The 25,268-nt window shown below is 46.4% G+C and overlaps 1 protein-coding gene across 7 annotated transcripts in view; it reads left to right on the plus strand.

Annotated features, from left to right (window-relative positions):
* Window positions 1–25,268, plus strand: part of kidins220a (kinase D-interacting substrate 220a) — a 59,886-nt gene that overhangs the window by 19,068 nt on the left and 15,550 nt on the right. For all 7 annotated transcript variants that reach the window (XM_034297270.1, XM_034297271.1, XM_034297272.1 and 4 more), the window contains 7 exons: window positions 1,550–1,650; window positions 1,827–2,012; window positions 2,454–2,594; window positions 4,398–4,638; window positions 4,831–4,919; window positions 7,624–7,768; window positions 8,798–8,960. In XM_034297270.1, the coding sequence (XP_034153161.1) occupies window positions 1,550–1,650; window positions 1,827–2,012; window positions 2,454–2,594; window positions 4,398–4,638; window positions 4,831–4,919; window positions 7,624–7,768; window positions 8,798–8,960 (1,066 nt within the window). The remainder of the gene's footprint in view (window positions 1–1,549; window positions 1,651–1,826; window positions 2,013–2,453; window positions 2,595–4,397; window positions 4,639–4,830; window positions 4,920–7,623; window positions 7,769–8,797; window positions 8,961–25,268) is intronic.

The raw sequence follows: 25,268 nt of genomic DNA on the forward strand, positions 1-25,268 counted from the left end.
TGTATCAGTGTTATTCACTTCACCTGTCAGTGGTCATAATGTTATGGCTGATGGGTGTATCAGTGTTATTCCCTTCACCTGTCAGTGGTCATAATGTTATGGCTGATGGGTGTATCAGTGTTATTCACTTCACCTGTCAGTGGTCATAATGTTATGGCTGATGGGTGTATCAGTGTTATTCACTTCACCTGTCAGTGGTCATAATGTTATGGCTGATGGGTGTATCAGTGTTATTCCCTTCACCTGTCAGTGGTCATAATGTTATGGCTGATGGGTGTATCAGTGTTATTCACTTCACCTGTCAGTGGTCATAATGTTATGGCTGATGGGTGTATCAGTGTTATTCACTTCACCTGTCAGTGGTCATAATGTTATGGCTGATGGGTGTATCAGTGTTATTGACTTCACCTGTCAGTGGTCATAATGTTATGGCTGATGGGTGTATCAGTGTTATTCACTTCACCTGTCAGTGGTCATAATGTTATGGCTGATGGGTGTATCAGTGTTATTCACTTCACCTGTCAGTGGTCATAATGTTATGGCTGATGGGTGTATCAGTGTTATTCACTTCACCTGTCAGTGGTCATAATGTTATGGCTGATCGGTGTATCAGTATTATTCACTTCACCTGTCATTGGTCATAATGTTATGGCTGATGGGTGTATCAGTGTTATTCACTTCACCTGTCAGTGGACATAATGTTATGGCTGATGGGTGTATCAGTGTTATTCACTTCACCTGTCAGTGGTCATAATGTTATGGCTGATGGGTGTATCAGTGTTATTCACTTCACCTGTCAGTGGTCATAATGTTATGGCTGATGGGTGTATCAGTGTTATTCACTTCACCTGTCAGTGGTCATAATGTTATGGCTGATGGGTGTATCAGTGTTATTCTCTTCACCTGTCAGTGGTCATAATGTTATGGCTGATGGGTGTATCAGTGTTATTCACTTCACCTGTCAGTGGTCATAATGTTATGGCTGATGGGTGTATCAGTGTTATTCACTTCACCTGTCAGTGGTCATAATGTTATGGCTGATGGGTGTATCAGTGTTATTCACTTCACCTGTCAGTGGTCATAATGTTATGGCTGATGGGTGTATCAGTGTTATTCACTTCACCTGTCAGTGGTCATAATGTTATGGCTGATGTGTGTATCAGTGTTATTCACTTCACCTGTCAGTGGTCATAATGTTATGGCTGATGGGTGTATCAGTGTTATTCACTAGCAGCAACATCGAGTAGCTGGTGTCCCATACGGTAAACCGTGCCGCAGAACCTGGTGCACTAGAGACGGTCTGTGGCTGGCAAACATGAGTAATTCCCTCTGAGCCATCATGCCAGATATTTTATTCATGACTATTTTGGTACAAACATTTTCCTGCCAGAGTGTCAGATAGCCTTCTGAGATTTACTGTCCAAACGAAAAGTCTACCTGCATTTGGTGCTTGGCAGGTGTTAATTTCAGACCCTGCCTGGAACTGTGTGTAGCTGAAGGGGTTACTCATTGTAGTTACTCTACCCCCCCCCCCCCTCGCCCCATCTAGGTAAGAAGTGGAAGAAGACGTGTTGTGTTCCGAGCTTCCTGCTGTTTGTCTTGACGCTGTGCTGCCTGGTTACTGCCATGGCACTGCTGGCCATCTTCAAAGTATGCACACCCGCGCACACACACCAACCACACACACACACACACACACACACACACACACACACAGATGAGCATTTTGATTATTGTTGAGCATTGTCGGTACCATGTGGGACTACTCTGCAAATGTAAATAATACACTCCAGCTTGAGTGCGAAGCTCATTGGTTTGTGATGTAGGTGCAGCGTGAGAACCTGACGGTAAACGCTGTTCTGATCGCCATGGCGAGCGTGGTGAGCCTAGCCCTGCTGTTGAACTGTAAGACCTGGTGGCTGGTGGCCGACTCGGTGCTCAACTCCCAGAGGAAGAGGCTTCACAGCGCCGCCAACAACCTGCACAAGCTGAAGAGCGAGGGCTTCATGAAGGTGACCTGCTACACCTCCCACTGTGACGCCACACACACTTTGGTCAATAGGAAAGAGGTGGTGAGGCAAGAAATATGTGGGGAGAGAAACTGCCGAAGTGGCCAAGAGGTTTGAATCCATCCAGAGGCAGCCCTGAGACTATCACATTTAGCCTTTCCATACAACTGAGCTGAACCACCCATCTTGTCCCCAGGCTGTAAAGTGTCAATAGACTCAATGTTTGATAGGTTTATACTACTTGAGAAAATGTATAACCCTGGACAGACTGTTTCAATTCGGAAAGAAATGGATGTTACATCGAGCTAGGATTTGGCTAATCCATTGAACACATTTATGAATAAATATATTATCTTGTTACATTACAGTGTTTGGAATGAAGGAATGCAGGAATCCTCTGTAATGCGCAGTTCTGAATGTAAATAGATGGTTTCTCTACTCCAGGTGTTGAAGCATGAGGTGGAGCTGATGTCCAAGATGGCCAAGACCATCGACGGCTTCACCCAGAACCAGACACGCATGGCGGTCATCATCGACGGCCTGGATGCCTGTGAACAGGACAAAGTGTTGCAGATGCTTGACACTGTAAGTGTGTAGTGTAGTTTGTGTAGTGTAGTGTAGTTTGTGTAGTGTAGTGTAGTTTGTGTATGAGGATCCAAATCCTTTACAGTGGCTCTCAAAGGTATCCAACCCCCTTCAATTCCACAATTCTATTGTGTTACAACATTAAATCAAAATGGAGTGAAAAAATGAAATCCACAAATTGTTCTTAGTTAATTATAAATATAAAGAAGAAAATAATTGATTACCAAATATTGACAAAAAAGGATGAATAATTTAGCAGAGGCACCTTTGGCAGCAGTTACAGCCCTGTCTCTTGGATACGTCTCTACCATGTTACACATGGACACATGCACATTCATCTTTGCGTAATTGCTCCCTCTTTTTCAAGTTGTTGGTAAAAAGCAAATTTCAACTCTTTCCGCATATTGTCTATTGGATTGAGGTCTTAGCTTTGACTGTGGTCCAAGCCACTCCAGGACATTTACCTTTTTATTTTATGTCTGGGTTCATTGTCTTGTTAGAAGATAAATATTCTCCCAAGTCCCAGCTTTCTTGTCGACTTCAGCAGATATTCTTCCAGGATGTCTTTGTACTTCGCAGCATTGGTTTTGCCTAGTATTTATACAAGCTTTCCAGGCCCTGATGCAGAGAAGCATCCCCACAGCATGATGCTGCCACCTACCTGCTTCAGAGTAGGGATGTTCTGAGGACAGCCTGGTCTAAGCCAATTCAAGGTTGAGCCATTTTCTCTCCATTTCTTAATAGTGGATTTTACTGAGCTCCAGGCTATATTCAGTGCATTGGAAATGGTCTTATGTCCTACCCCTAAAGCTTTTAAATAACTTTCTCCTGGATTTGCTTTCAGTGTTCCTTCTTTCATGATGTAGATATTTTTAGGATTTGTACTTATCAGCTGTCGGACCTCCCCGATACAGTGCTGTATTAACCTGAATAATGTGAAACACCTGATTGGTAGACTCCCTTCAGCTAATTGTCTGACTTCAAAAGATAATAGGTTGCACCACAGCTCATTCGTTTGGTACGTTTGGTATTTGTTTATACAATGAAATATTTTGTTTTATGTTTGTAATTTATTTATAACAATGTGTATTTTTTTCTTTCACATTATAGACCTTTTGTCTTGATCAGTGGCAAAAAAATGTTAACACCATAAAATGCAGGGTAAATCCTGTTGATGGCCTCTGTAGCCATCCCCTTTAAGGGGCTGCTCTTCTCTGGTTGGTCCTTCAGCTGGGAACAGGCAGTTTCCTCTGGCTGAATGTTATTATTTGAGGAAGAGTAATTCCTTTGTCGCTTGGCAGCCTCTGGTGTGTTAATTAAATATTCTGTGTGCACAAACCTGCACCTCACTTATTGCCAACACTCAATAACTCCATTTGTGGCCCAAATTAACCAATAAGGCCCAGTTCAAATATTTGCTCATGTTGAGAATGTTTAAGTACAAGCAGCAGTAGTTTGTATTTTGGTGAATTATTTTTTTGACGGATCAGGATTTGGGCAAGACAATTGAAATTAGTGGAGGGTGGGGATCTGCTTACAATTTCCTTTCGTGAATGAGGAAACTTTGTTTCCTTCCTTTGAACAACAAAAAACAATAGTTTACGTCAATCCCCCATCATTCCCAGGAAGCAACACACTTTCTTGACAGAATTTTACTTCTGTATAACCTAGATTAAGATATTGATATCAAGTTGTTTTGTTCCCCCATCGTGAGTATGACACTAGGACACACGAAACCTGACAATACTTAAATACATCAACAAAAGATTGCTGAATTGCCCTAGATTCTGAATCCTTCTACAGGTGAGGGTTCTGTTCTCCAAAGGCCCCTTCATCTCAATCTTTGCCAGCGACCCCCACATCATCATCAAAGCCATCAACCAGAACCTGAACAGCGTTCTCCGGGACTCCAACATCAACGGCCACGACTACATGAGGAACATCGTCCATCTGCCCGTGTTTCTCAACAGCCGCGGCCTGAGCACGACCAGGAAGCTGTGCCTGACCACGCCCACCCACAACGGAGACCCGGCCAATCCTGAGGGTACGTGAGACGTGCACAGTGGCCTCACTCTGGGGCTCCCTTAGAACGACTTACCAGTATGAATATCCAATATAGGTGCTTCTAACACATACAAGATTTTGGATCAGATGTCCTTTTAAAGGTGTTTGTAGGGACACATGCTGATCATCTTCGGTTCTCTCTCTCTCCTTTCCTTTACTCCTGTCTTTACAGGGTGGCTTGACGAGATGGACAGGAAGCTGTCCTCAAACAGTCTGGGAGACCAGGCCAAGTTCGGAAGCAAGACCGCCCTCAACCGCAGGGTGAGCTCTTCAGACGTCCACCCCTTTCTCTGACCTGTCGCTCCCCAGGTGGGGCCATGAGGTTGGTGCCGGCAGAGTCCTGGCTCAAAGACAGTTGTTCCAACGTGGAAAGTGAGATTTGCTGTCTGTCCTGGAAATGAAAGCTCTGTTAAATGTCAAGAGATTAGCTGGGGCAGTGTTGTATTTCCCCTTTGACAAAGAGCTTCTGTAGAATGACTGAGATAATGCCCATCTGTAGAAAGACTGAGATAATGCCCATCTGTAGAAGGACTGAGATAATGCCCTTCTGTAGAAGGACTGAGATAATGCCCTTCTGTAGAAGGACTGAGATAATGCCCTCCCTTCCCCAGCCCGGGGGGGCGTAGCTTGCAGTCTCCAGCCCTGTGAACGTAGCCGAGCGGGTGGGCTGCCAGAGAGTCAGTGTCTGTGTCGCCTTAGTGAAGGAGTCTCCGTCTGGTAATTGATGTAATGTCTGTTTATCCTCCCCGCTGCGATGCCACACTGCCTAATGAGAGGGAGGAGCAGCAGTGGGTCCTGGTGACAAAACTCTGCATCAACAGCTGCTGGTGGGAGGCTAAGTGTCTCAGGCTTCTTCCCCTCGCCAGAACCCTGTTTTTTTTGTCTGTTGGTTTGTTTGGGTGCCTGATTTATTTGCCCATTCTTTTCCTTTTTTATTTGGTGCAGGCTTCTTTTCCCCTGCCCCCTTCTTGGCTTCTAACAAAACATTGATTGGTCCTCTTTACAAACTGAGCTAAATGGGAATGAAGTAGGATGGAGAAAGAACAAACTTGGTTTCTCTGCGGTTTAATTTTACAGTTGAGGATCTTTAGCTGAGTCAGTCTTTATCACCAGAGAGGATGTTAGAGAACCAGGCGAGGCCTTCTCTGGCTTTTACACGATGTGACTCAGCTCTGGCCTGAAGTGAACCCAGAGTACATTTCCTTCAAGGATGTGTGTGAAGGGGAAGTTTCCGAACACCACGGTGGGCTCTTGGGATCAGAATTCACCAGTTGCAGAAAAAACGAATCATTAAAAAGAACTGCAGTATAAATGCATTTAACCAATCACATTCCAATTTTGGAGCATGTACAAAGCATATATGCTAGGATCAAAGGAGATCTGTCCTCTGTACCAAACCAAGACTGACGTTGTACTGGCCATGTGCTCCTGTTCCAGCGAGGTGGTGGTCACACGGTAGGCATTAACACTTTAACGTCAGCTTAGGGTCTGCAGCTGGGCCTCTGAGTCCGTGTGACCAAGGGAGCTCTCTCCTTTTGGACTGGTCCCTCAGCAGATACCGGCATTACACAGAAACTGCATGTACAGATGGTCTCTATCAATCAATCAAATGTATTTTATAAAGCCCCTTTATAGAACAAAAGGTTGTACAGTAGATACAGTACAGTGTCAAAACACTAATGATACAGAACACATTAAATAGAATGGAGGTTATTTATACAGTCCAAGGCAACACATAGATGATATAGAACACAAATGATATAGAACAGAGGTTATACATACCAGTCCACTGTTGACACCCAAATGATATAGAACAGAGGTTATACATACCAGTCCACTGTTGACACCCAAATGATATAGAACAGAGGTTATACATACCAGTCCACTGTTGACACCCAAATGATATAGAACAGAGGTTATACATACCAGTCCACTGTTGACACCCAAATGATATAGAACAGAGGTTATACATACCAGTCCACTGTTGACACAGTGTAGTCTTTGCTTCATCCATGCTCAGGAAACATAACTACTGTTGTTAGTGTGGAAGAACCATGATCAGCACTTTTTGATACTGATTTAGAAATGGCTTTATAAAATGATTTGATTGGTCTAACTGCAAACTCAGTTCTTTGCCTAGGAATGTTTCCGTATCCAAATCCTATTGAAAACCTGACCTGAGATCTGAAAACACCAGTCGGGAGTCTTCAAGTCAGGGAGAACTGGAGCGGTTTGCACAATAAGAGTGGGAGAACTGGAGCGGTTTGCACAATAAGAGTGGGAGAACTGGAGCGGTTTGTACAATAAGAGTGGGAGAACTGGAGCGGTTTGCACAATTAGTGTCATTACAGAGGAGGAGGGAGACCATCCATGTCTGTATGAAGCCATTGATTGCTGTCGGCCGAAGGCTTTGCTACCAAACTTTGAATCTAGGGGGTCTAATTTCGTCAGTGCCATTTCTGATTCCTTTCTGATTTCAAAGGATGTATTTGGTTCTGAATAAAGTGAAATAAAGAATTGTGGAGACCAAAATATTAATTGTGGAGACCAAGTTATTTGAAGGAAAAATTGCTAGGGAGCCACAATACTTTGGGCAGGACTCTCCTTGTGTGTTTAATGACGGCAGCACACAGTACATTCCTGGGTCCAGCTAACAGAAGACCCAGTGTTGGTGGGCGAGATGAGTGTGGTGAGATTAGGAGTGATGAAGAGGGTGTGGGATGAAGGACGAGGAAATGACCCGGTCCTAATGGAAGAACAAGAATCTGGCGTGGTCAGTTGTTTTTCTGCACTGGGTGATGATGAGTCATTATGAGATGGTCACCCACTCTGTCTCGGGACAGAGGACATGTCAAACAAGGCCAGCAGTAATGTGCCACAATCTAATAAAGAACCCTTGACTGAGGAAGACTCAGCCTACAGAAACAGGGATTTCTTCAGGGTAATGTGACTCTCCTGTGTGTAGGACACATATCGCCGGCGTCAGATGCAGAGGACCGTCACCAGGCAGATGTCCTTTGACCTGACCAAGCTGCTGGTCACTGAAGACTGGTTCAGTGACATCAGCCCCCAGACCATGAGGAGACTCCTCAACATCGTATCTGTTACAGGTTACACTTCCTTATGTGTCATCCCTGTTAAATTCCCAGTACTTCCTCATTACATCAGCCTCGTTGCATCCCCATTACATCCTTGTTACACCTCGAAAACATCCCCATTACTTCCTTATTACATCAGCCCTGTTACATCCCCATTACAGCCCTATTACATCACCATTACATCCCCAGTACTTCCTCATTCCATCAGCCACGTTACATCCCCGTTACAGACCCATTACATTGCCATTACATCCCTGTTACATCCCCAGTACTTCCTCATTACATCAGCCCCCATACATCCCCATTACATCAGACATATTACATCTTTATTGAATAAGACCCATTATGTCCCCATTACATCCCTGTTACATTAGACCCATTGCATCAGAACCATTGCATCAGACCCATTACATCCTCATTATGTCCCCATTGCTTCTCCATTACATTTAGACCCATTATGTCCCCATTACTTCTCCATTACATTTAGACCCATAACATCCCCATTATGTCCCCATTACTTCTCCATTACATTTAGACCCATAACATACCCATTATGTCCCCATTACTTCTCCATTACATTTAGACCCATTACATCCCCATAATGTCCCCATTACATCTCCATTACATTTAGACCCATTATGTCCCCATTACTTCTCCATTACATTTAGACCCATTATGTCCCCATTATTTCTCCATTACATAAAGACCCATTATGTCCCCATTACTTCTCCATTACATTTAGACCCATTATGTCCCCATTACTTCTCCATTACATTTAGATCCATTATGTCCCCATTACTTCTCCATTACATTTAGACCCATAATGTCCCCATTATTTACCTCGTTCTTCTTTGTGACATTAGATCCATGACATTAGTGTTTTCTCAATAGTAATAAATGTTTTTTATAATCACACTTTTTTGTGGTTCGGATTGAGCAGGCCAGTGGAGAGACTGTTACAGGTTTGTTATTGGAAGGAGAGGTGGTAGTTGTTTCATCCAAAAGACTAACGTTGCTTTTCATTGGTTGTGATATATTCAGGTCGTCTGCTGAGAGCCAATCAGATCATCTTTAACTGGGACCGTCTGGCGTCGTGGATCAACATGACTGAAGAGTGGCCCTACAGAACCTCCTGGCTGATCCTCTTCCTGGAGGAGACAGACGGCATCTCTGATCAGGTCACCCTTAAGACCATCTATGAGAGGTAAATACACACCTGGAATTGCTATCAAAGTGTAAACAAGAAATATTCTACCCTTGAAAATACTATTTTGACAATTCATGTACACCCTTACCCACTGAACACACACACCCCTTACCCACTAAACACACACCCTTACCCACTGAACACACACACCCCTTACCAACTAAACACACACCCTTAGCCACTGAACACACACCCTTACCCACTGAACACACACACACTTACCCACTGAACGCATGTCGGCGTACCAACACCTCAAAGTCCTCAATAATTCCCATAAAAACTATAATACGATGTTAAAATAATATTCACCAGTAGAGGGGAGTAGAGGATCTTCAGCTACTACATTGTTTCAACAGTAGGACTCCTGAAGCTCTCCGAACAGCAAATTAAGAGACCACTGCACCTTTTCCTTTCCAGAAAAGTCGAAAAGGAAGATTTTGAGTGAGGATCAGAAGGGTTAAAATTAAGAGACCACTGCAAATTGAGCGCTTCTGTTCTTTACTCAAAACTTTCCTTTTCAACTTTTTTGGAAAGGAAAGAAAAAGGTGTTTTCCAGAGCTGTATACTGGGCTGGACATTGTAGTCAGATCATGTAGCTGCACCTCACAGGGAGGAGTGTATCATTATCAATTAAAATTTAAACAAATGATAATGTTTCTGTTGATGACTGTTTAACTATTCCCCATGCCCTGACAATGCTGCTGTGAGATCTGACTTGTTGACAGAATACATGGGATGTTGGCAGGGAGAGCTGAACAGTTACAGTGAGGATAATATCAACACCCCCACCAACAGTGAGGATAATGTCAACACCCCCACCAACAGTGAGGATAATGTCAACACCCTCACCAACAAAGATCCATTGCTGTATTCAAGTGTCAAATTAAATAAATATGTAAGTGGACCTGACTCTCTAGAAGGGAGAATCAGTACTTGGCCTCAGTCACTGGGATTGGATCTTTTCTGCATCAGTACTTGGCCTCAGTCACTGAGATTGGATCTTTTCTGCATCAATACTTGGCCTCAGTCACTGAGATTGGATCTTTTCTGCATCAATACTTGGCCTCCGTCACTGGGATTGGATCTTTTCTGCATCAGTACTTGACCTCAGTCACTGGGATTGGATCTTTTCTGCATCAGTACTTGGCCTCAGTCACTGGGATTGGATCTTTTCTGCATCAGTACTTGGCCTCAGTCACTGGGATTGGATCTTTTCTGCATCAGTACTTGGCCTCAGTCACTGGGATTGGATCTTTTCTGCATCAGTACTTGGCCTCAGTCACTGGGATTGGATCTTTTCTGCATCAGTACTTGGCCTCAGTCACTGGGATTGGATCTTTTCTGCATCAGTACTTGGCCTCAGTCACTGGGATTGGATCTTTTCTGCATCAGTACTTGGCCTCAGTCACTGGGATTGGATCTTTTCTGCATCAGTACTTGGCCTCAGTCACTGGGATTGGATCTTTTCTGCATCAGTACTTGGCCTCAGTCACTGGGATTGGATCTTTTCTGCATCAGTACTTGGCCTTTAAAGGTCTGTCACTTCAATATGCCTGGACCTCCTGAGGTGTTCAGCACTCCCTGTCACGCAGTCATGACCCCCACACCTCCCTGTCCCCACACCTCCCTGTCACCACACCTCCCTGACCTCCCACCTTCCTGTCACATTGTCATCACCCCCACCTCCCTGTCACAGTCATTACCCCCCCACCTCCCTGTCACAGTCATTACCTCCCCCACCTCTCTGTCACAGTCATTACCTCCCCCACCTCTCTGTCACAGTCATTACCCCCCCACCTCCCTGTCACAGTCATTACCCCCCCACCTCCCTGTCACAGTCTTTACCTCCCCCACCTCTCTGTCACAGTCATTACCCCCCCACCTCCCTGTCACAGTCATTACCTCCCCCACCTCCCTGTCACGGAGTCATTACCTCCCCCACCTCTCTGTCACACAGTCATTACCCCCCCACCTCTCTGTCACGGAGTCATTACCTCCCCCACCTCCCTGTCACGGAGTCATTACCTGCCCCACCTCTCTGTCACACAGTCATTACCTCCCCAACCTCCCTGTCACGGAGTCATTACCTCCCCAACCTCCCTGTCACGGAGTCATCACCTCCCCCACCTCCCTGTCACGGAGTCATTACCTCCCCCACCTCCCTGTCACGGAGTCATTACCTCCCCCACCTCCCTGTCACGGAGTCATCACCTCCCCCCACCTCCCTGTCACGGAGTCATCACCTCCCCCCACCTCCCTGTCACGGAGTCATCACCTCCCCCCACCTCCCTGTCACACAGTCATCACCTCCCCCCACCTCCCTGTCACACAGTCATTACCTCCCCCACCTCCCTGTCACACAGTCATCACCTCCCCCCACCTCCCTGTCACACAGTCATCACCTCCCCCCACCTCCCTGTCACACAGTCATCACCTCCCCCACCTCCCTGTCACGGAGTCATTACCTCCCCCACCTCTCTGTCACACAGTCATTACCCCCCCACCTCTCTGTCACGGAGTCATTACCTCCCCCACCTCCCTGTCACGGAGTCATTACCTGCCCCACCTCTCTGTCACACAGTCATTACCTCCCCAACCTCCCTGTCACGGAGTCATTACCTCCCCAACCTCCCTGTCACGGAGTCATCACCCCCCCCACCTCCCTGTCACGGAGTCATCACCTCCCCCACCTCCCTGTCACGGAGTCATTACCTCCCCCACCTCCCTGTCACGGAGTCATCACCTCCCCCCACCTCCCTGTCACGGAGTCATCACCTCCCCCCACCTCCCTGTCACGGAGTCATCACCTCCCCCCACCTCCCTGTCACGGAGTCATCACCTCCCCCCACCTCCCTGTCACACAGTCATTACCTCCCCCACCTCCCTGTCACACAGTCATCACCTCCCCCCACCTCCCTGTCACACAGTCATCACCTCCCCCCACCTCCCTGTCACACAGTCATCACCTCCCCCCACCTCCCTGTCACACAGTCATCACCTCCCCCCACCTCCCTGTCACACAGTCATCACCTCCCCCACCTCCCTGTCACAGAGTCATTACCTCCCCCACCTCCCTGTCACACAGGCCTCACCTCCCCAACCTCCCTGTCACGGAGTCATTACCTCCCCAACCTCCCTGTCACGGAGTCATTACCCCCCCCACCTCCCTGTCACGGAGTCATTACCCCCCCCACCTCTCTGTCACACAGTCATTACCCCCCCACCTCTCTGTCACGGAGTCATTACCTCCCCCACCTCCCTGTCACGGAGTCATTACCTGCCCCACCTCTCTGTCACACAGTCATTACCTCCCCAACCTCCCTGTCACGGAGTCATTACCTCCCCAACCTCCCTGTCACGGAGTCATCACCTCCCCCACCTCCCTGTCACGGAGTCATTACCTCCCCCACCTCCCTGTCACGGAGTCATTACCTCCCCCACCTCCCTGTCACGGAGTCATCACCTCCCCCCACCTCCCTGTCACGGAGTCATCACCTCCCCCCACCTCCCTGTCACGGAGTCATCACCTCCCCCCACCTCCCTGTCACACAGTCATTACCTCCCTGTCACACAGTCATCACCTCCCCCCACCTCCCTGTCACACAGTCATCACCTCCCCCCACCTCCCTGTCACACAGTCATCACCTCCCCCCACCTCTCTGTCACACAGTCATCACCTCCCCCACCTCCCTGTCACGGAGTCATTACCTCCCCCACCTCCCTGTCACACAGGCCTCACCTCCCCAACCTCCCTGTCACGGAGTCATTACCTCCCCAACCTCCCTGTCACGGAGTCATTACCTCCCCAACCTCCCTGTCACGGAGTCATTACCTCCCCCCACCTCCCTGTCACACAGTCATCACCTCCCCCCACCTCCCTGTCACACAGTCATCACCTCCCCCCACCTCCCTGTCACACAGTCATCACCTCCCCCCACCTCCCTGTCACACAGTCATCACCTCCCCCCACCTCCCTGTCACACAGTCATCACCTCCCCCACCTCCCTGTCACAGAGTCATTACCTCCCCCACCTCCCTGTCACAGAGTCATTACCTCCCCCACCTCCCTGTCACACAGGCCTCACCTCCCCAACCTCCCTGTCACGGAGTCATTACCTCCCCAACCTCCCTGTCACGGAGTCATTACCTCCCCAACCTCCCTGTCACGGAGTCATTACCTCCCCCACCTCCCTGTCACGGAGTCATTACCTCCCCCACCTCCCTGTCACGGAGTCATTACCTCCCCAACCTCCCTGTCACGGAGTCATCACCCCACCCACCATTCTTTATTTAGCTTCTGGTTGAATAAGTGTCTCCCGATGAAGGAGGAAGCGGTTGGAGGGCCCTCAGGAGCTGTAGAACAGCAGTGGCTTTAGAAAGACTTGATCTGGCTGTTAGACGGGTTTCCCCTGAAATGGCTGCATTACGCTGTCCCCCCCCATCACTGCATTTTTACCGTTGATTGTCTAAAAGAAGTGTCTGGCATTGACTGTGAAATGGCCTCTGCGAAGGTGGTTTGTGATGAAAGGAAGCCTGAGAAGAACATGGAGGCCAGACAGAGCAGATCAGCCTTTATCTGGAGAGAAGATCTCCCTGCTGACAAGATTGAAGCGCCTGTCTCTCTCAGCTCTTCCGCTCCCCAAAAGCACTCCTTCTAAAAGCAGGTGTCACGTGGGCTGGCCCCCATTCTCTTTTTATAGTCGAGTGACTCTCAGTGCCTGTCCTTCGTGACGTTCGCCCGCCTCGCTCCAACCTCCGGGCGCTGTCTGCTTGGTGAATGCCCAGATGAGGAACTGATAGCCATGTCTTATTTTAACGCTTGGTCCTCGCCCGGAACCCCTCTCCTCTCCCACTCAGCCGACTCCTCCAACGGCTGGCAGAACGCAGCGATTTACAGACTTGATTTGGTTTGTGTACAACTCCTCCTCCATTCTGGCTCTGTCATGAGGGGTCTGTCGGCTGTCAGAGGCCAGTAAATGCCGTGGTGGTGCGTTTGGTTATGCATGTGACCGGGGAGGAGGGGAGGCTGGGGGAGGTGCGTTCCTCGGTCGTCTTGCCACCCCCGTCTTCATCCCCCCAGCGTCTAATAAGTGAATGCATTACTGTTGATCTGAGGTCTGATCTGGGTTGGTTCAACTCCTCATAGGTCAACTGTCGTTCCACATCTCAGTCAGAAGGCAGTGCTCTCTCTCTCCCTCTCTGCCTTTCTCTCTCTCTCTCTCTTGCTCTCTCTCTCTTGCTCTCTCTCTCTTGCTCTCTCTCTCTTGCTCTCTCTCTCTTGCTCTCTCTCTCTTGCTCTCTCTCTCTTGCGCTCTCTCTCTTGCTCTCTCTCTCTGCCTTTCTCTCTCTGCCTTTCTCTCTCTTTATCTTTATAATTTTCATTTTGTCTTTCCCTGTTTCTGTTTCTCTGGAATGTTAAATGTAACCCCTGTAGGGCGCAGCATGAATACATTGTTGAATATGTGATGGATGTTATAGTTTTATTAGCAGTATAGTCTAGTCATGTCTGTAATGTTTGGTGTAACTGCCATTTTCATTTCAAAAACAGCAAATATGCGTTCTATCATAAACCTGTTTTTTGAAAGATGTAAAAGAAATCTGTCCTCTTGAAATCGAACAAACTGGCGGTCAGAATGCCCAAAGCTGTTCACAGGATCTTTTCACATCAGCAGGTTGTGTGTGTCTCAAATTTGTTCGTCGTTGGGTGAAGCAGATCTAGAGGTGCACCACATTATTTCCATTGTTAGAGTGGGCAAAGCCATCTAATCTCCTGCAGAATGTGCGTAATCTCTTTAAGAACATCAGCCATTTTTATCATTAACAGTAAGGCCAGCACTGCCAAGCAAAGCTTAATGCTGAGAAAGAAGGGGAAAGTGTGAAAGTAAAAATGGCCATTGCCTGTCATAGGGCCATTGGCCCAAACACACACACTACATCGGCCAACATGTTTATCTCACTTCGTCTGCAGGAAAAAGCGTAACAAATTACACCTCGGGGGGGGGGATCCTGCATGCCGGGGCTGCCCAACACACAGAAATGTGAAGGTCTTTGGAGAGCAGCAGTATTTATAGCTGTCTGATTTACTGCTGTAATTGAGATCACAAATGATTGTTCTTTTGATGCTCAAAGCTTGAATTGGAGTCTTGAGTCTCTGATTTGTGGTGTTTCTATGCAACCTTCTCATTTAAGTTTTGACCAGAGATGCAAACCAGCTTCCCTCTGGTCATTATGACGATGAATAGCAGCTGCTGTTTTCTGCGGTTGTTTAATAAATGTCTTCAGATCAGTACTGTAGAGTGGTATGCAATGTTCAGTCTTGCAAAAAATGTCAAGCTTCCGGAAAGTAGCAAATGAAAAACAATTTTGGAGATCACAAAAGAACACAAGTAGAGATTTCCGGCTGTCGGTATCTGTGATATGTGGGGGAGTTTGGTCCTTGGGGAGTCTATTTTGGGAACTCCAGTCGGATTTACAACGGGAAAAGTGTTGTTTGGTCGGCGCTTGGAGAAGGGCCCTGGGGCTGCGCTGACATCTGGTGCCCTGTCTATGCCAGGATGCCCTACAGTACCTGCATGGGCCTGGCTCCGACCCCGACCCCCCCCAAACACCTCTATGCTCCCACACAGGGGCAGTTCGGCACAGGAACATATGTCACCCCCTACACCTCTGAGGATCACTGTAATTAATCAGACCCTGAGATGTGAGCAAGGCATGTTCATACACACACACACACACACACACACACAGCCCTTAACAGGAAGTAGAAGACCTGAAGTATTTGTACCAAGTACCAATTTTTTTTCTGATGTTCTCTATATAGGCTCAACCTATGTCTTTCTCACAGTACAACACTATTTAAAGCTGTATTCACTTTCTGTGTTCAGGCAGAACAGCCAAGTACACAAACTGAGATCCTGTTTTAATAAGGTTCTGGATGGAGTTCTTAGTATTTTACCAAAGTTTTATTTGCTAATTAATTTAGCTAAGAACATCTTAGTGAAATAATGTGTCCTGGTGCTTGGCCAAAGGTCTCCATCTCTGTTGGCACAGGGAACTCTGTTAACAGGGAGGTGCTCTTCTCTGTCACCATCTTCCACAGTCCCTTGCAGTTCATCCCTGAACAATTGGCCTTTCTGAGACTTGTCCAGATCCAGACTGTCAGGCAATACTCGGAGCACTTCAGAGTATTGCCTGACATCCCCGCCAATACTCTACTCCCAGTACTAAAGCATCAAGGTGACACCCTGCTCATTCAGAATTTAATGGAAACAATTATTTTAATTGTCAATAAAATGTTTAGATCAAAGCACTTTCTAAAGCGCATGTATGGGATATTCTTTATATGAAACCCTAAAAACCTCCTAAAAACGTGGCCACTGAAAGACAGAAGCTTTTTGCCAAAATACCTGTGTACCAAAATAACTGCCTTTAGATTAAGTCCTTTGGCTTTTCTCTTTGTTCACTATTGTTATGGCCATATTTCCATCACGTACACAATTTTCTATGTCAAATCTCGAATGCTCTGCTAACAGTTGAAAACCTTTTTCTCCCTGTTGCCTTTTCTCCCAGACTGAGCCTTTTGTCCCCTAGCTAAATCCTTCAGGAGGCATTTTAGAGGAAGGAGTAAACTGGTAATTCAATAGTACTGCTGTTATTTGCCAAGAGGCCCTAAAGCGCTCTAAATTATAAAGCTGCTGAAAAGCCATCTATTTCCCAATAGACTGTGGTCTATCTCTGATAGCCAGCTTTTTATTGAGTCCACATAGTGTTTGTGACAACCAGTGTGACCTCCAGATATGGGAGACCAAACCGTCAGGATGAATGGGCTTTGCTGTTGTATCTGGTCAACTTTTTTGAACATGGAACAGTGATAAATCATGTCAACATTGATGTCAGAAATGACTAAATATTGACATTGGCCTGTTGTATTATTGGAATATCGACTATTGACATTGGCCTGTTGTATTATTGGAATATCGACTATTGACATTGGCCTGTTGTATTATTGGAATATCGACTATTGACATTGGCCTGTTGTATTATTGGAATATCGACTATTGACATTGGCCTGTTGTATTATTGGAATATCGACTATTGACATTGGCCTGTTGTATTATTGGAATATCGACTATTGACATTGGCCTGTTGTATTATTGGAATATCGACTATTGACATTGGCCTGTTGTATTATTGGAATATTGACTATTGACATTGGCCAGTGATTTGTTTGAGCATCACTACAATGGTGCATCGTGGGTAGTTCCAAAGATATACAAAGTAATGTGTGCCCAGAACAACCATTTTTGAAGTTCTAGGTAAACAGATTGTGTCTACAAACAAAGTTCCAAAGTCTTTGACCACACTGCATTGATACTGTGAGTAAAAATGAATGTCTATGTGGACGACTAGTGGGTTTCCTCTTACGAAGGTTTCTGATGGATTCCCAGGCACTACATGCTTTGTGGAGGGCAGCTTCACTCTTCTAGAGACCTTCACTTTTCTGGAGACTCACATCCGCTCTGTGGTTGCTAGAGGTGCGCTGCATTATTTCCACGGTCAAAGTGGGCAAAGCCACCTGACCTGCTGAAGAATGTGTGTGATCTCTAGAGGCCTGTGGAGGAGATCACCATGGAGATCTCCTCTGGTAGCTGATAGGTGTGGTTTGTGTGAAGATCTGGGGTGCTTTATTAGGTCTCAGAGTAGCCTGTTGAACTCCAGGATGTAAGAGCTGATGTCATGGCACTGGCCACCTCACTGTGTAAAACTGACGTTTGACAACATCCAGTTGTTCATGGACCTCCAGTTGACAAGGGAAGGATTATTTGCTGCTGTGAGATAATGGATTCAGGAGCAGATTAATTTGCCTATTACAGTGATGGCTGGTACAACGCTGTTTACTAATGCCAGAACTTTTCATCCAGTTATTCAATTAAGTGTTCTAAAAGGTATTAGCATACAGACTCTTGATACTATTTCGAGCTTTGGGTGGTGTCCCAGACTTTTAGCCCCTGGAAGATGGGTTCCAGTCACTACAGTGTGTCCCACTTTAAAGATGTGATTATATAAATTCTTCAGTGAAATTATGTGGGGGTGGAGGTTTCTCTCAGGTGGGTTGGGCATTCCGAGTGGTGATGTTCCACTGAAACATACTCTGCCTTTGCCTCTCATATGGACGTGTTTATCTAGTGAAAACGGGCCTTGACTGGTCCCATCTGTTCTGTGTGGGGAGTACCATGGCCCAGGAAGGCAGGTCGGTGTCCTGGTTACATCACACAGGAGTTGGACCTGCTCCACCAGGCATCTACAGAGCAAACTGAATGGCCACACAGTCTGTTGTCCAAAATTCACCAAAGTGGTTTAGTATGATGCTATGGTTTCTATTCACCAGCCTGTCCTCTGTGGTGACTGGCCTCCTGGTAGAAGTGTTTCTGATCACCAGCCTGTCCTCTGTGGTGACTGGCCTCCTGGTAGAAGTGTTTCTGATCACCAGCCTGTCCTCTGTGGTGACTGGCCTCCTGGTAGGAGTGTTTCTATTCACCAGCCTGTCCTCTGTGGTGACTGGCCTCCTGGTAGAAGTGTTTCTGATCACCAGCCTGTCCTCTGTGGTGACTGGCCTCCTGGTAGAAGTGTTTCTGGAGATCCAGATGAAGCAAAGGAATGGGTCCCAAAATCCTTTTCATATTGAGATATTATGTATATGAATGTATCATTCTGACAATATTATTTTGTGCTAATATGCTGTACCTTCACCAGTACTTTTCTTTCATAGCTTGTTCTCCGTGGTCTTTTTTAATAGTGTCAGAAGACAGTTTTTGACTGATTAGTCTATATGCTTGAAACATTGTGTCTCCCTAAAATGGCAGAATCAAATCTGGATACAGTGGAATCGACATCTAAGTAAGTTGACAGTGTCCGTGGCAACATCCATCCCCAGTGAAGCAGAGCTGGGATCCCACCTTTCTTTGCCCCACCATCTGGTGGCTACAGACACGTGATGGAAAAGGGGTCTGTTGCTGAACATTCCTGGTTAGAAAATCCACTTAGAGCCTGTCATTATCAAATAAGCTGGAGTTGAACTTGAAGGATTAAATAGTTTGAAACCAGAGTACCAGACTGATTTCAGATGATGGCAAGGATAACGTCCATGTGATCTAAATGTATGCAGATCAGGGAACGTCTCTGTGCATGTGGATGTGGAGGTATCTGTGATCTCTCTGGAGAGCCATGAAGGGGGCGAAGGTGCGGACCTTAACCAGCTGGGCTGTGAGGTGTCGATGCTGAGCTCTTAAGTGGACAGTGTTACTTGTCTCCTTTAAGGCCTGTCGAACCACCGTTTGACTTCTAATGTGCACCCATGGAAACAAAGGTCAAATGGGGTCAGTCCAGCTCAATGGAAACGATGTAGGGTAGACAGCTGGTGTAAAGTGTGCTGAGTCTTTTCAAAACTCCATTCTGGAAAGACTTCGATCTGTCATTTTATTTAAATCAGGTTGTTTTTATCATGGTCATCTGAAAAATGCTTCTTAGTCTGAGCCTAGTTATGCAGTCACTGTTCAGCTTAAAATGCTTCTTAGTCTGAGCCTAGTTATGCAGTCACTGTTCAGCTTAAAATCCTTCTTAGTCTGAGCCTAGTTATGCAGTCACTGTTCAGCTTAAAATCCTTCTTAGTCTGAGCCTAGTTATGCAGTCACTGTTCAGCTTAAAATCCTTCTATGTCTGAGCCTAGTTATGCAGTCACTGTTCAGCTTAAAATGCTTCTTAGTCTGAGCCTAGTTATGCAGTCACTGTTCAGCTTAAGGATTTATCAGATTTCTCCAGTACAGAGGATTGACATTTTCAAAGTTCCTAAGAACTTGGAAGCACTTTGTTCCTAATATTTCAAGCTCTTGACAGGTCCCTCCTCCTTTTCCCATTCCCAGACAGGAAAGCGAGTAGAGAAGACAGGGCATTGAATAGAAAAGTGTAGAAATGAATCAGTAGTAATCTCCAATTAGAACAGTCTGTCTGTCTCTGTCTCTCTCACTCTCTCTATGACCTGGTCTCTCTTCACCAGGTTCCTCTGTCTGAAATATCTGCTGAGATAGATTCCATGAATCACTTTTCCATGGGAGTTTTAGGCCACAGGCTTGGTCCAGATGTTTCACTGGTCATATGTTGTCTCAACCTTGACATGCATTAAACACCCACACGTACTGTCTGCTCCCTGCCTGATTAATGTCAGGAAGATCTTCTGTTATCATTTAGAGGACTTGAGTTCTAACCCTTTTCTCATGAAACCACCAAAGTGGGCTGCATTCTGTAGTATCCTGTCTTGGGTTAGTTGGGATTGGGTTCTGTTCCTCAGCTAAGGGTTTGTGGGTCTGTAACCAGTAGGTTTGTGTGCAGATGATTTTAATCATTTCGGAAAAACTCAAACACATTTCTCAGAGGCCATTCTAAGGGTGCTCCATTTCTTTCTTCTAAGTCTGGTATGTTTCCTATTTTTCTGCATTTCTCTGCGGTCTGTTTTAGATGCAAAGGTCCGGCTTACAGCACAGGAATGTCAATTACAGGCTTAAACTTTGCCACGAATGTATACGAAAAGCAACGTCGCTTTTAATGTCCCCTGGCATATCAGAGAGAAGAGGAGACCCAAGCAAAGAATACATAACTCTGAGTATTCAGCCAGAGAAACACAATGGATTTAGCAGACAAAAACATGGCGTTGTCTAAAGCGAAAACATATTTGCTCTCTGCCTTTGGATAACTAGGGCTTGGCAGGCTCTTCTTGCACAATAATCCTCCCACTCTAGAGTATTGAAGCTTTGAGGCCACACGCCAGGCAGTCCGTTCGTTGGTAAGCGGACGTCTTCGAGGTCACCCACTTGCCCGTCAGCCAGAGGAAAGCGTCAAGTCTCAAGCTTGTCATTGTGACATGCCCCTGCTGTTCTTTTCACTGCCGAACAATTGATTCCCTTTATGTTCTTCCCGAAAACCAATGTGTGTGGGTTTCTCAGTTCTCCCTGGGCCCCTTCTATGTAAATGCTGAACGTGGTCCACCCACAGAAGGTGGCTGTAAGGAAAGTCAAGTGGTACATTCAGCGCCTGCAGAGGGAGGAGAGAGTGGAGGAATGGAGGGAGAATTCTGCACTTTCCCATCAGCTGCAGTGTTTGGGAGTGTAGGAGGAGAAGAAAGACTCGTCGAGTCAGCTTTGGAAAAACCAAGAAGCTCCCAAACGCTAGGCGCTGCTTGACAGACGATGTTTAATCGTCACCGCCTATAATGCAGAACCCCATCAATGGGGCTATCGTGAGAAACGGATTTCGGCTTTATTTCTCCGTCTTCAGCCTTTTAGATGTAACGTGTCAGCTTCTTTACTCCACGCTTCTAGCTGGTCAGTCTCATGAAAGATGAACTGATATGCAACCAACAGAGCCACTCCTAACTCCTTCCACCAGTGACAGAAACAGTTAACATAAATTACAAGGCCAAACACGCAACTGACTCATCTTTTTAGGTGTCCCACTGGCTTGTTTTGTTGGAGTTAAATGGACACACTTTGTAGACAAAGTGTGTCAGACAAAACCTGATGGCGTGACGTGTTGTGTTATTCAAACCCGTTCGCATACACTGAGCTGTGCCATTATCAAGACTGGCACACTGGCATTGATGTGGAAGACTTGGCCTGTTATGGCGTCTGTCAGCAGTCTGTTCAGAGCTCAGATGGGAAGGCTAGTTATGATGTCAGCATACCGCAATGATGGATGCCTGCACAGGTGCTTCCAGTTGTCTTTGGAAGGTGCCTGTAACTGCGTGTGTGTTCAGCGCCACCGTGTGCCAGGGTCAATAAAGGATGCCTCTTAGTGTTCAGAGTGGCTCAGATTGCTCACAGCTCACATTTGTAGCTCTGACCACCTCAGAAGAAAATCTCAAAGGAGTATAGTCTGTTGATTTGACCTGTTCAAATACGGCTGTTGTAACATTCATTTGAAAAATGTCTGTTCTGGGAACTTGATGTGGACTAAAGATGATTCATTTTATGTTTGTATAAAACATACATGATCTGTGACGTGTAAGGGCAAGGTTTCAGAATTATTTTGTTTGGTCACATTCATTTGTAATTCTCTGGCATTATCTTTGTGAACTATGTGGAATTGCTCGGGGATTTCTTAGCAAAGACAAAGCATCACTTAATGTTCCTTAGATAGAAAGGCTGTAGGGGAAGAGACACTGTCAGAGGTGAAGTCCCTTCAGTGGTGTGTGAGTCTCCCTCTGGCTCCACTTGGTCTGAGTCTTTGAGGACACAAATAAGCAGAGCCCAGCTGGACTACTGGAACAGCACAAGGCTTTCAGTGCAGGTTAATGCAGTGCGTGGGAATTGAAGTCAAACTCACATTCCCTCACCACCATGTGTCTATATTGGGAAATCCCCCCATCTCTGGCCATCCCTCTTGTGTTTAGTACTAATTCCTTCTAAAAAAATAATAATAATAATAATTAGCACTACTGAAACATTATCTGTTGAAGAATAATTTGATCCTTGAGAAATTACGCTTATTAATTAGAAACAAATTGGCCATTTCTTTGTGATTCATGTGATGACTATTGTAGACTATGTTCTATTTGGAAAACAATCTGAGTTTACAAATTTGAGTTCTAGTACTATAATAAAACCAGTTTGTAATCACATTTCTACGTAGTTATGTTACAAAAATGCCAGTTGTATCTGTTTCTAACAGCATTACCCATTTCTGAACAATCTGCGATGTGGTGGGTGTCATGACTTGTTGAGTTGAAATGGAATGACCCTGGTGGACACTGTGTTTTGTGTTGAAGACTGCGTTTTGTGTCAGAGTGGGACGCTTTATGAATGACACAGACAGACACCTAATGGTCGTCATGTGAGAGGTCAGTTGACGTCCGTCCCTCCCAGCACCCTGCACTGACCCTTTGGTTAGATGGTCGTGATAGAGCACACTGAGGGCCATTGTGCTACTAAGCACATCTGTTCTGCTCTCCTGTCCACCGGCTTCTTAGCCTGCCAGTACTGCTGCTTCCTGCCAGTACTGCTGCTTCCTGCCAGTACTGCTATTTCCTGCCAGTATTGCTGCTTCCTGCCAGTACTGCTGCTTCCTGACAGTACTGCTGCTTCCTGACAGTACTGCTGCTTCCTGCCAGTACTGCTATTTCCTGCCAGTACTGCTATTTCCCGCCAGTACTGCTATTTCCCGCCAGTACTGCTGCTTCCCGCCAGTACTGCTGCTTCCCGCCAGTACTGCTGCTTCCCGCCAGTACTGCTGCTTCCCGCCAGTACTGCTGCTTCCCGCCAGTACTGCTGCTTCCCGCCAGTACTGCTATTTCCCGCCAGTACTGCTATTTCCTGCCTTGACAATTGATGCTAGGGAAGGAATATTTGGAAGGCAAGTTTACCACTAAACTACAAACATGTTAGTATCTTTCAGACGTTTTATATGATCTGTCACATCTAATGGACCTTAGTTTGTCACAGATGCCTGTAATTGATGTTTGGCCCTCTTTATGGCGGTGCTTACAGTACCTTGCAGGACTCGTAGGCCATTTACATGGTCTCCCTTTCAGAATGCAACTGAAGTTGTTCTCAATGTTACACTGCTGTGTAAATTCCTCTAAGCTTCTTGCAAGATTTGACTCTGCTATTGACTTAGGTTCCTTTTTTTTATCTTTTCTGTCTAAACGAAAGCTCTTCCTTTTGGAGAACTTTACAATACACAGATTCCTCAAAGCATAGGGACAGCCAAACAGCCCTTATGGAACTCTTAGAGTATATTTAAAAGAAATTCTTATTGTAATTTATTTGCTGGTAGATTTGCTGACCCATGTTGATTGAGGTCAAATGTGGAGCAGCACATCTAACTAGAACACTAGCTGGAGCTAATCATCCCTGACCTCTGCTGCAGAGGTCACCGAGTCAGGTGATTATGGATTGCATGCCAGTTAGAGCTGGGAGCGCTGATTCTGTTACAGCACTTAGCCCACTTTACGTGCATGTGTATGCGTGCGTGCATGTGTGTACATGTGTACGTACGCGCGCACAAAGTTTTTTGTATGATTAACTGTCTTAACCCTAGTCTGTTTACCCTGCCGATCTCCGCCCAGCTGCACAATAAGGAATCTGAACATTATTCATGTCTTATCTCCTTCAAGTTGAGTAAATTGGCCTTGTAGAGCCAAGGTCAGACCCTCCTCCTGGCACCTTGTTACAATATTAACCAGTGGAGACCAACCTTCAGTCCTCCCCCAGAACAGGTCAGGCTGTGGGAAATACCTTCCAACACAGCTTGTGCTTTCCCACAACTTAAGAATGAGAGATGTATGTATTCTCTCTCACACACACAGACACACACATTCTCACAGATAATACCAAATTATTAACACAAATGTTGGCGTTCTGGAGAATTCTGGTCATTCACCTGATAAGGCTGACACCTATACTGATGGGGAACAGTCCAAAATCTGTCAATCTGAGTCAGGATATAGAGCCAGCTCAGTGTCTGTGATGGTGTCAGGATATAGAGCCAGCTCAGTGACTGTGATGGAGTCAGCACTAACTGAATGGGTGTGAATAGGAGCTGGTCTGAAGGTGCTCCAGGGAAACCCCCTTTTTTTACATCCATCCATCCATCCATCTTCTACCGCTTATCCGGGGCCGGGTCGCGGGGGCAGCAGTCTAAGCAGGGATGCCCAGACTTCCCTCTCCCCAGACACTTCCTCTAGCTCTTCCGGGGGGACACCGAGGCGTTCCCAGGCCAGCCGGGAGACATAGTCCCTCCAGCGTGTCCTAGGTCTTCCCCGGGGTCTCCTCCCGGTGGGATGGGACCGGAACACCTTCCCAGGAAGGCGTTCCGGAGGCATCCGAAAAAGATGCCCAAGCCACCTCAGCTGACCCCTCTCGATGTGGAGGAGCAACGGCTCTACTCTGAGCTCCTCCCGGGTGACCGAGCTTCTCACCCTATCTCTAAGGGATCGCCCAGCCACCCTGCGGAGAAAACTCATTTCGGCCGCCTGTATCCGGGATCTTGTCCTTTCGGTCATGACCCAAAGCTCATGACCATAGGTGAGAGTAGGAACGTAGATTGACTGGTAAATCGAGAGCTTCGCCTTGCGGCTCAGCTCTTTCTTCACCACGACAGACCGATACATCGACTGCATTACTGCAGAAGCTGCACCGATCCGTCTGTCAATCTCCCGTTCCATCCTTCCCTCACTCGTGAACAAGACCCCTAGATACTTAAACTCCTCCACTTGAGGCAGGCACTCTCCACCAACCTGAAGTGGGCAAGCCACCC

Source organism: Esox lucius, chromosome 15 (assembly GCF_011004845.1).
Source record: "Esox lucius isolate fEsoLuc1 chromosome 15, fEsoLuc1.pri, whole genome shotgun sequence".
NCBI classification, from domain to species: domain Eukaryota; kingdom Metazoa; phylum Chordata; class Actinopteri; order Esociformes; family Esocidae; genus Esox; species Esox lucius.